The 14,504-nt window shown below is 37.0% G+C and overlaps 1 protein-coding gene across 1 annotated transcript in view; it reads right to left on the bottom strand.

Annotated features, from left to right (window-relative positions):
- LOC111147832 (peroxisomal biogenesis factor 3) overlaps positions 1-14,434 on the bottom strand; it is a 33,583-nt gene extending 19,149 nt beyond the window's left edge. The window contains exons 1-3 of the mRNA XM_022504086.1: positions 14,079-14,434; positions 5,528-5,659; positions 687-768 (exon numbers count right to left, since the gene is read on the bottom strand). Coding sequence (XP_022359794.1) covers positions 687-768; positions 5,528-5,659; positions 14,079-14,151 — 287 coding nt within the window. The 5' untranslated portion in view covers positions 14,152-14,434. The remainder of the gene's footprint in view (positions 1-686; positions 769-5,527; positions 5,660-14,078) is intronic.
- Between the last annotated feature and the right edge of the window lie 70 nt (positions 14,435-14,504).

Genomic DNA, 14,504 nt, shown 5'->3' with positions numbered 1-14,504 from the left:
ATAAAATAAAATAAAACATTTCCCTTCATCTTGTTCATTTCCCTTCATCTTGCCATTTCCTTCTGGAAGTTTCCTCAATGAACACAGCATCACACTAAATTACAAAATCCCAACACATGCTGTACTCCATATATAAAGTCCTATGTGTAAAAAGTGCTTTGTGCTCAGAGAACTGTGATGGTAAGGTAAATTATTATTATTGTACACTCATATTATATTTGCACTTCATTTTGTTAATAATATAAAATGTAAATTCATATGCCTTTCTCAAAATGTTCACGTTTTACCTATTATACTGTAAACTCTTTAAGAAGCACAATGTTTAACATAACTTAGCTTCACAACATCTGGTTCAGAAACACATTCCGTAAGCACTCAATAATTACATTTCTGAATAAGGCCAAAGTGATAAAAGATCTATTTATATGAAAACCAGAATGCACATAAATATTGTTGACCTAAATATATATATTGTTGGCCTCCTTTGTGCACCAAGGTAGAACAAAAATACACAGACAAAATAGAATGAATTTAGTGACAGAGTCACAAAGTACTTTTTCTAAATGAGTATATTACAAGCATCAATTAGAAAAATAAAGAAACAAAGATGTTTGAAAAATATTTCAGTTCATTCTATAAATTTAAGTGACCTGTATAAACAAAAAATGATGTTAACTTGCATTTACCTGTTTTTTAGCAGAGCGGTTAGGCTCTCAGAATTGAGTTGTTGCATCAAGGCCTCTCTCAGTGTCGGAAGCATGGACAACACTGTGATGCAAACAGAAAATAAAAAAGGTTGCAAGTGATATGACTGCCTTCACTGAGAAACGCATGTTGTTTTAGGCTATATGATTGGACTAACAACTAGCAAGGGTTGGGAGGGAATGTTGGGGGTAGAGTTTCAAGTTGTTATTATTAAGAATAAGAAAAACTGAGTTTATGCTAACAAATCATTTAACTGCTTACATTAAGTGGTAGAATTATATATATACTATGACTATAGCAATGTAAACATACAAGAAAGAATGGGAAGAATTATTCTGAGATGTGAAAAGTGGTGGTCTCTGGATGATGGAATAATAATAATCATCTCTTTTTCTCTTCTTTCTGTACTCTCCAAATTTTTTTTTAAAGATTTTATTTTTTTTTATTTATTTGACAGAGAGAGAGATCACAAGTAGGCAGAGAGGCAGGCAGAGAGAGCAGGGGAAGCAGGCTCCCCGCTGAGCAGAAAGCCGGATGTGGGGCTCGATCCCAGGACCCTGGGATCATGACCTGAGCTGAAGGCAGAGGCTTAACCCACTGAGCCACCCAGGCAATCCCCAATTTTTTTTTTTTTTTACAATGAATTTATTTCTGATATAATAAAATGAACAAAACAACATTTTTATCTTTACACTTTCTGTTTCATATTTTATTTCTATTTTTAGAAAAGTTTATTAAATATTACAAAGCAGTAAGCACGTACTGAAACCTAGACAAAAGTGCATCAGGCTGGGAATTAAGAACTGCTGAGTTGTACTTTGGTTTTGCCAAAGGTTATTGCCTGTAACTCCCCAAGAATAACATTAAGACATAGTGCTCTATGGAAAAAAGACTGCATGTAATTTATAGAAGTTACTTTATTTATGGTTCCTGCATGGTATAAGAAAAGTTGGAGAAATGCACATATAATAATTTAAAATGAGTTTCTAACACTAAATAAGTAATGATAACAAAATGAAAAAATATCAAGAGATCACAAATACCACATTCTAAAAGGGAAAAACTTCAGTGGGTGATTTTTATTTCTTGACTACGTCAGACATACCAATTATAAAACCCATATTATTTTTTTCTATAGAACATTTAGCTTTTAGCCTACTCTAGACACCTATTTCAGTGCTGTATTATGGAGCTTCAGTGTATTTCCTCAAGCCGTATGATTAAATCACCTAAGTCATTTAGATTATTTACTAAAGTCACAGCTCAGAGCCAATGGAAAAGGTAGCTTATCTCAGCGTATTTGGTACATATGCCTAGCCCAAATGCAATATGTTAGCCAACCAAGAAAAATTAAGGTTTAGAATCCTACATACAGAAAATGGAGTTAGTAAGGAATGAATTTAAAGATTATGCGGTAAAACAACATGATTTGAGAGGAGTCTCTTCAACAATTCTGAAAGATAAGAGCTTTTCACTTTCCCCTTCAGTCTATTCAACCGAAGACAAGTCAATTCTTTTCTTCCAGGCAGTTTTTTAAAAAACACGGAACAAATATGTTTCTGTACCTAGTTGAATGCAGCATTCATGTTTTCCTTTAGACATCTGGTCTCCATGATAAACACCCCCCAGTCCAACCACAAATCACAAGACAACCCTTCACCAGCTACTGAATCTGTGTGACCCTGAGCAAGTTATTTAACCCTCCAGTGCCTCTGTTTTCTCTGTAAACTGAGGATAACTTTGGATCTATCTTACAGAATTGTTGTAAGGTTTAACTGAGACATACAAAGCATTTAGAATATTTGCACATGAGAACGCTCAGTGTCAGCCCTTGTTATTATCCTTGTTTGGCCTTTTCTGATACACTCCAATTTGTATCTTCTTCTTCTTCTTCTTTTTAAAAAAATTATTTATTTGAGAGAAAGAGAAAGCATGAGTAGGAGGGGCAGCGGGAGAGAGAGAATCTCAGGAAGACTCTGCACTTAGCGTTGAGCCCTGCCTGGGACTGGATCTCATGAGGCTGAGGTTATGACCTGAGCTGAAACCAAGTGTTGGGCATTTAACCAACTGTGCCACTCAGGCACCCCTCCAGTTTGTATCTTCTTAACATATGAGAGGCAGAAATGGACCTGCACTCTGACGATTCCAGAGCATGATGCAACTACCTGTGATCTGAATCAGATTTTATTTTTGTGGTCTAAGACTAAATTAGTACTTCTAGAAATCATATTAAAGTCTTTATAACCAGTTTGTGCTCAACTAGAACTCCCAAACCTTACTCATATATCCTGCTTGCAAGCAAGCTTAGATAATTGTGTATCTGTACAACTGACTTTTAATGCAGAACAATTCATTTATCCCAGCCTAGCACTGTGTCATATATAAATTTAATAAGTATTTCTCCTGAATATTCAGTAAAAATCATGAAGAAGATAAAGCCATAGGGCAGAATACAGAAACATTTTATTAGATGGTATCTTTCAAGTTGGGGCCAACTTTTTGGGTAAAAAAAACTAGTCATATATACCTAGAGCTATGACATTTTTCTAGTATATCCATTGCACCTTATTCAAAAGGATAGAAATTTAATCATATGATTTATAACCCCATTATCAATGCATACCAGAAAGCTAATTTGGAAAGTGTTCCAGTGAGCTTCTATTTGGCTCCTACCGTATTTTATTTTTAATTACCTATCTGCAGCCATTTATTCATCTGAGGGTTGTGGTGGTCATGGAAATGTTCCACCAAATCTGCTAGGAGGAGCATGGTTGGCTGGCAGCCCAGCTGTGACCCCTTTGGATCCATTACCATGTCTGCACGCTCCCAGCTGGAAGAGTGGTGTGGTGATACTAACAGAGATCCGTTCCAGAGAGCTTTGACTTAAGGACTCCCCACTGGCCTGCCAAAACTTTCTTGAAACTGTGCTATAGGCTGAAACTCTTCTTATCTAATCTTCTTTCCTTCTCCCTTTCCATTCATGTGTGAGACCTGCACTATGGTCTGAAAGCTTCCCTCGCCTCCTCTGCTCCCTCCCCTTTGTTCTTTGCAGGTGTTCCCCACCCCCCCAATATATCTCTTGCACATCTAATCCCATCTTAGCATCTGTTTTCCAGGGAACCCAAACCGACACAAAAGTCCATGTCAAATGGAGATGGATTTGCAAACTCTAGACTACCTATTTCTATTTTCTGAAAATCTGAGTAATAACCAGAAATGCACTGTACTTATTTTCTAAAAAGTCATTAACATGTCCTTGATAGCATCACTTCATTGAATGCTAAATATCAATTTAAAGAATTATATAACTTTTTTTTTTTAAGTAGGCTCCACATCCAGTATGGAGCCCAATGCAGAGCTTGAACTCATGACCCTGAGATCAAGACCTGATCCAAGATCAAAAGTCAGATGCTTAACTGACTGAGCCACTCAGGCACCCCAAAAATTATGTAACTTTTAAATAAAAGTTATCATTTACTGAGTATTATGCACTAAGCACTTTACATGCATTATCTCTTCACATTCTATAAAACATTTATGAAGTGGGTTTTATGATGATCATTTTATAGAAGAGAGAAATGAGATATAGATTTGCCCAAAGATACAGGGATATTATAAGGAAAACCTAGGAACTCACTGTTTTTAAAAAAATTTTTATTTAAATTCAATTAATTTATAGTGTATTATTAGTTTCACAGGTAGAGTTCAGTGATTCATCAACTGCATATACACCTAGTGTTCATTACATCACGCGCCCTCCTAATGTGTTTTATCTGAGTTGTCATTACATGCAGTATTGATGACCACTATTTGCTTTATCGAATGAAGTACTATTATTGTACTAAATTTAAAGTCTTAAACTCAGAAAAAAATTCTGCTTTCAAAAGTAAATAAAGAGAACCTACTTTTACAAATTCTTTCTAAATTAACTGTTCTTAAAAGAAGTGCTAGAGAAAAGATTAAGCTTTAAACAATAACAAAGAAAACCAGGTTTGACATGGATTTGAGAACTAATTCTTTAAGGGGTTATACCAGTTATAAAGCCTATTCCCTTCAAATGTGAGCAGTTGATTTTGTTATGGCATTCTCCCAGTAGATTTCCAACTCTGGAGGTTAAATCATTACCATTAATCCTTGTTGAGTAGTGTACTCTTCTGTGCTGCACTCACGGGTTTGTAGCTGCCTACTGTAAGTTTAACACACTCAGGAATTTTTACTGCAGCTATTAGGCCTAATGAAATCAGGCCTATCCTTACAGCCTTACTTCCCACTACTCTTACATTGCTCATTCTGCTCTAGCTACATACCCCTTTTGCATTCTTGAGTGTCAAGCCCGTTCCCTTTGAAGGCATTCTGCATGGCTCCCTCCATTGAATCATTTGGTTTTCTTCATATGTCACCTCCTCAAAGAGGCCTGACTCTCCTGATTGCCATTTCTTAAAGAACCGCTCCCTTACACATCTTTATTCTCCTTATAGTAGCCATCATTGCCTTAAGTTATTTATATGTTGTTTATCATTTGTTACTCTCATTAGCATATAAATTCTAAATGTCAGGGATTTTTTTTTAATCATTCTCCTTATTTCCCCAGCTCTAGGTACCTCAATTATTTGCTGAATGAATAAATAAGCTGAATGAACAAGCATTTATTGTATATTGCATATTGATTTATACTGATTTTAAAAATCAACATTTAATGATGTATTTCAGTTAAATCATATAAATCCTTTTGCTTTTTCCTCTTTGGTCCTGGAGGTATGCAAATTAATATAAATCATCAAGTAACTTTATATACATGTATAAATATTTCTCTTTGCCTTACCTGTCATATTGCAAGTCCTCTGGTTACTTTCAAAATGATACTGTCGTCTTGCTTGAGCAATGTACTCTGCAGCTTCTCTTTCTTGTATTTCTCTGATTTTCTTTTGTCCATATTTTCCCAGGATATATACTCCTAAAATTATTTTTTAAAACAAACAAGTATGTTAATCTAGTTAATTAGGGTGGTAAAAATTCCAAACAGTATTTTTAACATGCTTCATCCAAATATAAGGTTTATATCAATGAAGAGTTAAAAATCACAACTTTTAAAAATCTAAATTAAAGACTTACATAGGAATTGTGACCTAAATATAAGGAAAAGGAGATAGGCATTTTAACAGCCAATGATGGGTACATAAAGCTATGTCTGAAGAAAACAGAAAGGAATTAAATGTACAAAGTCTGGCAATGCCTTTAATAGTGAAGTGGAGATATTCTAAGTGTCCAGCAATAAGGGACCATTAAGTAAATTATGGTCTATCCATACAAAAATCTTGTGAAATCTTATGTGGCTGTTAACAACTGCCTTGCTAAATTAGCCAACAACTCAAGGAAATATCCATATATATTGTTAGTTTATAAAATAAGATCTTGATGTCTCCCTTTTTAATATAAGTAGATACATGGAAAAAAACATAAACTATAATCATTGTTGAGCAGTAGGATAGTAGCTGATCTTTTTCTTCTATTTGCTTCTTTCCATCTTCCATATTTTCTTCAGTCAACATATAATACTTTTTAAAAATGTAAGATAAAATATTTATTTATTTAAAGATTAAAAAGAATACAAGAAAGGTAGGTAGTCAGACAGACATCGAGAACTAGCACTTTCAGTGGAAAAGGGAGAGGGAAGAAGGTACAGAAATTCCTACATTATAACACCACAGCATAAAAATATAGGTGGGGTCACGAGGCCTATAATTTTGTTGAACACATTTTAGGATAGACAGATGATATAAATGTGCACATTTTGGTCTATGCCCCAGGCACAGTCAGTTGTCCTAACTGGGAATGTGAATACTCCTGAGTGGCTGGTTAGCATTTGACCAAAGCCCACTCCAAGGTTTAAGTACTTCAACTAACTTTTATCTAGCATAATGAATATTAGGAATGGATTTTCATAGATTAAATTAGTGGTGTTTAAGATACGGGATTAGCCAAAACGTTTTAGTAATACTCATTTGAGCAAGAATATATGAATCTAGAAAGTCCTTTATCCTTAGGAATGACTTAGCCTTGAATCCTCGGCTGCTACTTAGGAGGATCCTTAGTCAAAGGAGTTAACCAAGTGGCCAAGAGAATCCTACAAAACATTTGCTTCAGGCAAAATTTTTTTTTTTTTTTAGAGAGAAGTGGGTGGGGGAGAGGCAGAGGGAGAAAGCAAATACCAAGGGTTTGACCTCCGTACCTTTTTATGCAAGGTTCTGTTGCAGCACGGGAAGAGAATGCTGGGACTTCAATAAGCTTATAAAACAAGTTATGATACTTATTTATACTGGCTAGCCAGATGCTTTTATGTGTGCCAGCATGTGTTTCATTATAACCTGGCAACAAATTTGTAACAAATCCTCACCTATCTCCAACTGCTTGAGGCCCTCAATATCTATCAAAGAGAACCTAAGAACTGTGCAGGACCTAATAATTGGAGTTAGTCTGTTTGTCACAAGTGGGGAGGAGATGGCCCTGTAAGGACTGCAAAGAAAACACACATCCTGAAATATTTTCACTAATACAAGCATTATAGATGAACTGATAACATATTATATATTTTTAAAAATAATAGTTCAGGGGTGCGTGGGTGGCTCAGTGGGTTAAAGCCTCTGCCTTCAGCTCAGGTCATGATCCCACGGTCCTGGGGTGAAGCCCCACATTGGGCTCTCTGCTCGGTGGGGAGCCTGCTTCCCCCTCTCTCTGTCTCTGTCTGCCTCTCTGCCCACTTGTGATCTCTGTCTGTCAAATAAATAAATAAAATCTTAAAAAAAATAATAGTTCAGTAAAAGGTATGTCCTGCAAATAGAAATAAACTATGACTGCAGCTATATGCAAATACATGTATTATAATCATGCTTAAAGAGCAAATGAAAGTTATATAGGTGGCTTCAGAGCAACCTTTTTGTAATCCACCCTCAATAAACTGATGACAGTGCCATAACACCAACAGAATGAAAAAACGGACTTATAGTTCACAAAGTAACTCTTTGATAGGCAATTCTTGGGTAACAACTACTTCTCAATGAATTGCTTGTGTTTTATTTGCACAATAGGCTGCTTAAGGTTATGTGTAAAATGATTACTATTTCTCAAATAAAAATAATAATAATGTAAGGTGAAACACTGCAATGATGACATTTGCGTATCTAAGAATTTTCTGGAATAATAATAAATGACTGATATATGTGTTTTCTGGGAGAAAAGGTATACTGCTTTCATTAGATTCTCAACAGTGTCTGATAAAAAATTTTCAGGAGCTACTGTATTTTATAAGTGTTGTATATTCTAACTAAAGCTAAAAGAAAATGAATTATTATGGGTTGAACTATGTCACACACACCCATTCCCTATTCATAAGTTGAAGTCTCCCTACTTCAGAATGTTACCTTATTTGGAGACAGGGTCTTTACAGAGGTAATCAAGTTGAAAGGAGGTCATTAGGGTGGGCTCTAATCCAACATGAAGGTATTCTGGTATGAGAAAATTTGGACACAGACGTGTGTAGAAGGAAGATGATATAAAGACACAGAGGCGATAACCATCTAAAAACTGAGGAGAGGGGCCTGTAGAAGATCCTTCTCTTATAGCCCTGAGAAGAAACAAATCCTGAAACACATTGATCTTAGATTTCTGGACTCCAGAACAATGAGACAATACATTTCTGTTGCTTCAGCACTCAGTCTGTGGTACTTCGTTATGGAAACAATAGCAAACAAATACATGAAATTAGGCTAAAATCCCACAACGCATTATTATTATTTTTTTTGAGTTAGCACTGGAGTAAGTTACTATACAAAGGCAAATTTAGCCAAGCTCTCATTCCTAAAATTAATTAATTCTGATTTTTTTTATTACCTAGGAAAATAAGTATGAGGGCACAGAATTTATTAGCTAAAATATGGGATTCAGGATCATCTTTATACTCGAGTGGCTACCTGCATCTGACTGAAGACAATAGATATTGATGGTTATGGCACCATTTAGGTAGGTAACTTGAAGCAAGTCTCTTCCTTTATCTGTATCTAATTTTTTTCATCCATAAAATGACAGGCTGGGATTGTAAGGTGCTTTAAAAGTTTCTTCTGTAGCTAAGGTTTTATTTATGAATAATGGAAACAATCACTAAATACTTCAGAAAATGGGGGCGCAAGGTAGCTTAGTCTGTTAAGTGTCCAACTCTTGGTTTCAGCCCAGGTCATGACCTCAGGGTTGTAAGATCAAGCCCTGTGTTGGTCTCTGCACTCAGTTTGGACTCTGCTTGAGATTTTCTCTCCTTCTCCCTCCCAGGTCTCTGCCCTCACCCCTGAGTTATCTAAAAACAAAAACAAAAATAATCCTCCCTCCACCCTCCAAATCAATGTAAAATGTTTTGAGATTTCCTTTCAGAACATCGCTGGTAAAGCAAAACATCTTCTAGTCTTTCTACATTATAAATTCAGTTTTTTTTTTTTTTTTTCCAAACTGTCTTTTAGTTGTTTTCTTTTTCTGGACAAAAATCCCTGGAATACAACTATTTTACCAGATTATTACTAGGTTAATAATTTCAGTAAGAGTTTGAATATAATCTATTATCACTGCTCAAAATCTAACAAAATATCAAATCCTGCTAGTCTGATTCTATTTCAGAAATATTCTCTAAATTTTGCCACTTTACTCCAACTTCTTTACCATTGTCTTCATTCAGATTCTGAATAATGCTCTTAAGAACTGGTTTCCAGCTTCCTCTTCTCTCTTCTTCTGGTCTCACACCTTTCCAATCCACCTTTCATATGCCAAATAATTTTCTAAAATTTAAATCTGACTACATATTCCTGTGATTAGAATTTTTCAACACCCTGCCACCTTTTCTTAAGATGGATTCCCTGTTTCACTTAACATCAGAATTACTTGAAGCACCCGTTAAAAACATAGCTTTTAAGGGAGTTCCCTGAAATCATCCCCAAATATTTTGTCTTATACAATACTGCATTCCCAATACATATATTGTTACACAGAGGAAGCTCAATAAATATTTGCTGGATAACTGATGAATAAATGAACTGGTCTGGACCAGAAGAATCAGAATCTGAGAAAGAAAACTATGTTTTTGGATGCCTGGGTGGCTCTGTTGGTTAAGTGGCTGCCTTTGGCTCAGGTCATGATCCCAGGACCCTGCTCAGCGGGGAGCCTGCCTCTCCTTCTGCCTGAGACTTACCCAGCTTGCGTGCACTGTCTGACAAATAAATAAAATCTTAAAAAAAAGAGAAAATTCTATGTTTTTATTAAGCCCCTTAAGTGATTTTTATCATAGAAAATTGAGAAGCACTGGTGCCCAAGATAATGTCCAGATTCTGTAGAATGGCACAATATAGAAGGCCCTTCACAAACTGCACTCAGGCTAGTTTCCCAAATGCATCTTTTGCTGCTCCCTATTTATTCCCTGTTCTTAGCCATAGTGAAATACACTGATTCATCACAAGCAATATATTTGAATCTGTTGAATATCCCTTTTTCCAGCTGTGTCCCATTCTTTTGCTAGCTGTACAACTTGACTTAAGTGAATTCCTGAGTGAAGCCTGCCAGACACCTTCACATTTATTTCTCTCTCCTCTAAGTCCTCACAGCACCAGCTCTACTATGGTACTCTATTATGGTATCATCACTGTACTGCTTTCCAGTCAGCACCAAGAGTTCCTCAGAGTCAAGAACTATCTTATTCCTTTGTATTCCCAGAGCCTGATAAAGTGGGAAGAGGCACTCACTCTTACTCAGGTATTTGTTGAATGAAAAAAATGGAAAACTAAAGAGACCAAAAATTACAGGGATTAAGATATAAATTATAAGTCAACGCTCTGAGATTTTTAGAAATCAGCAAGCTAATAAATATAATCTGGTTATTCTCTGTTCTGCAACATTTTCTCTTGAGTATTGGTTCTCGAAATGTGGCTTGGGTATGCTTGGGGGTGTTCAATACCTTTTCATGGAATCTGCGAGTCAAAACCATTTTTGTAGTTTTTGTCTTTTTCATTCTCATTCTCTCACACAGCAGAGTATTCCAGAGGCTACATGACGTGGTAACAAAACTGACTAGATGCAGAAAGAAAGATGGGAATCCAGCTTTCTTTAATTAAGCCAGACGGTGAAGAGATTAGCAAAAATGTAAAATGATGCCTCTCTTTTCAAAAAAAAATTACTAAAAAATAATATTTGTGTTACTATGTAATGGTTTACTATTGTTATTTAATATTTAAATAATTCTTTGTTTTAATTTCTAATATGGCAACCATTAATAGATATAATTTTTAAAGGCTGTTTAGAGTCTTTAATTTTTACAAGTATAAAGGAGACCTCAGACCAAAAAGTTTACATTTCATAAACTGGTCAAATTGTACAAATTGGTCTAAAGCAGTTACTCATCCAAAATGTAGGAAATTCCTATGAAAGGCCTGTACCTCAAAGTTTTAGTTTTTTTTCCCACCACTGATAGCCAAACTTCTTTGAGCATCTATGTTGATATTGTACCTGGTTTTCAAGCCTGACAAAATATGCCACTTCTTCCATGAAGACCTTTTCTACTTTTTTCCAATTGCACACGCTATCTGCTGGTTTGATCTGTATGCCATATTTTCCCCCAGCTCTCTTATTGTTTTGTATTTTAATTATTTATATACTTGTTATATTCAGAATGTTTGTGTCCCCCCAGAATTCACATGTTGAAATCCTAATGCCTGATGTGATGATATTAGGAGGTGAGGTCTTTGGGAGGTGCTTGGTCATGAGGGTGGAGCCTTCATGAATGGGATTAGTGTTCTTATAAAAGGGACTTCACAGAGACCTCTACCCTTGTGGCCATGTGATGACACAAAAAGTCTGCAACCCGGAAGCAGGCCCTCACCTAACTTTGCTGGCAGCCTGATCCAGCCTCTAGAATTGGGGGAAATAAATTTCTGTGGTCTACAGTCACACAGTCCATTGTATTTTGTTATAGTAGCCCTAGCAGACTAAGACACTTGTTTTCCATTCCCGTCAGACCATGAAGTCCATGAAGGCAGAATGGTAAAGTATGCAAAGAGAAAGTGCTTCAGAATCTAACACACCTGGTTTGAATTCTAGTTTCCTTATTATTAACTCTGAGATCCTGGGCAAGTTTCTTCAATTCTTAGGACTCTAATTTCCACATTTTTGAATGGAAATGACAATAACTACTCTTGTTGTCCTGCCCACTGAACACAAGAGCTTAGCACAGTGCCCACTGGACACCCAGTAAATGGTAGCTATTACTGAAAAATCTGTAACTCTTGCATTTCCAATCATACTACCGTAAAGACTACAGGCACTGGATAAATATGTCTTAGATTAACTGAAATGTAACATTTCAAATGTTATAGGAAGATATAAAACACTTGGATTATTTTCTCTTTCTGTCCCTCTGAACTTCTTTTTTTCCTCTCTCATTTTCCTTAATCTGTAATTATAAGCTCTCAAAAAATTTTTTTGAAAAAAATCTGTAACTATGTCTTAAGTATACTCTTTAGCTTCCCCTATGATTATCTCTCATCTACCATTAAGTTGTTCCATAAATCGGAAGGGGTATGCTATTTTGAGATTGCTAGAGAGATTATTTTCCTTACTTCAGTAGAGGCAAAAAATATTTTATTTGTACTTCTTCCATCATATGTATATCTTTAACTTTGCAAATAAAATGGACTTAGTGGTTTTAGCATAACTGAATTATATAGATAGTCCCTGAATTATACAAATTTTTGACTTTATGATGATGCAGAAGTACTACACATTCAGTAGAATCCATACTTTAAATTTTGATCTTTTGCTGAGCTGGCAAATATGAGGTAACATACTTTTGTGATGCTGGGCAGTGGCAGTGAGCCCCAGCTCCCAGTTAGCCATGCAATCTTTGAGAGTAAACAACTCTTACAATCATTCTGTAATCATTCAACCAGTCTATTTTTCACTTTCAGTACAGTATTCAATAAATTACAGGAGATATTAACACTATTACAAGACGGGCTTTGTGTTGGATGATTTTGTCCAACTATAGGCTAAACTAAGTGTTCCTAGCACATTTTATGTAGGCTGGGCTAAGCTATGATGTTTGGTAGGTGAGCTAATATTAAATGTACTTTTGACTTATGATATTTTCAACTTCCTATATGTTTAATGGGTCATAACCCCATTGCAAGTTGAGGGAGATCTGTACATTAGATGTCAGTGGCTGAAGATACTGGAGAGTTTATTTGTAAAGGATTTCTCAGAGAAGGCTGTAAAAATTCACATAAAAATGTACTGATTTGTGAAAGACCTCAGAGATGAGGAAGACTCTCCTTACCTCATCAATAAGCTGATTTCAAACTTTCCAGAATCAACAGATCTGAGTTACTGATGCCAAAAATATTGTTAATCTCAAACTGTTTGGAGGCAATAGAATATTACCTAATAGTCAGATAAAAGCAACCAAATTCCTTAGAAAACTTGTTCTTGTTTTTTAAGTACTTCTGTAACCAAAGCATGTAGTTAGTGATATTTCTCAAAAAAATCAAACGCTAAAGATTCTTCTTAACGTTCCTACATTTCCTTCTATCTCACAAAGCTTTTTATTCTCTCCTTCAAATCCCTGCGTGTTATGACATGACCACTATATAAGGAAAAGGCTCTCACCATTATCCCACCTGTATCTTAATGTCTTCTCAGCCTAAGCTGACTCAGTTATGTCAGCCAGACAGACGGGCATTGATCCTAACCTTGAAGATCCAGAGGAAGATTGCACAACATCTTCCAAACACCTTCTCACTGCATAACTTGTATTCTCAAGAAGCAGACACAGAACTAAAATACCGATTTGCGTTTCTCTGTCTAGTACACATCTTCCAGTCCTTTACCTGTGTGCGGTTTAAAAAAAAAAAATGAACTTAAAACAACACTGGAGAGTGCAGGCTTTAGGTTCTCCTAGACTATGACGAAACCTCTGAGAAGGGTGAAAAGCCAAACTACCGAGAACGCAATACCCATGAAGAATCTCACAGGAAAAACCACAACTTAAAAATACGTGTCTGTAAGAGAATGGTATCTTGAAACACTTAAGTGTGGCGGCTTCCCCCAAGGTCCGTGAGAGAAAAGGATAGGAGAGAAGCAGAGTAAGCGGCAGTGTCAGGACCAAAGACACAAATTCCACGACTGCAGAGGTGGGAAGAACCTCAGAGGCTGGTCACCCCGCGCCGCGTCCGACGGGTGAGCGACTCTGCTCTGCATATCCGGGACTATGGTCGCCCGGCCTGTTTTAGAGGACAGTCACCTCTCTTCCGCCCCTGGCTCCCAAAGTCCCTTCCGAGAACGCTGTCACCCACCTCCGAGCACTGTGCCCAGGAAGATGCATTTCTTTTTATGACGTTTTAGAAAATTCCACATAGATCTCAGCATCTTCAGGCCCTACAGGTACGGGCTGCCTAGGGGCGCGGGGTGGGGTGGGCAGTTCGCCGGGAAACCGTTTCCTCGTCGCTTGGCCCGAACGACCAGGCAAGACCGCCGTCGTCCCGCTGGGTGCTCTCCAGAAATCACAAACGCGACTTTCCGCAGAGACTGTCACCGGGGCGGGAAGGGGGCGTGGGATACAGCTGAGCAGCTGCGCTTTCTGCTGCTGCCGCCGCGCCGCGGTCCCAGCTCACTGGTCCCGGGCACCCAGGTCCGTCCAGAATTCGCTCCCCAGTGCGTCGCCGTTCGACTTCCCTGGAAACCGTGGCCCGCGGTCGCCGCGTTCCGTTACCCGCGCTCCT

The sequence above is a fragment of the Enhydra lutris genome, unplaced genomic scaffold (assembly GCF_002288905.1).
Source record: "Enhydra lutris kenyoni isolate GAN:26980312 unplaced genomic scaffold, ASM228890v2 scaffoldscaffold17, whole genome shotgun sequence".
NCBI classification, from domain to species: domain Eukaryota; kingdom Metazoa; phylum Chordata; class Mammalia; order Carnivora; family Mustelidae; genus Enhydra; species Enhydra lutris.
Note: the sequence above shows the minus strand (reverse complement) of the source record. Positions and strands in the feature narration are given on the sequence as shown.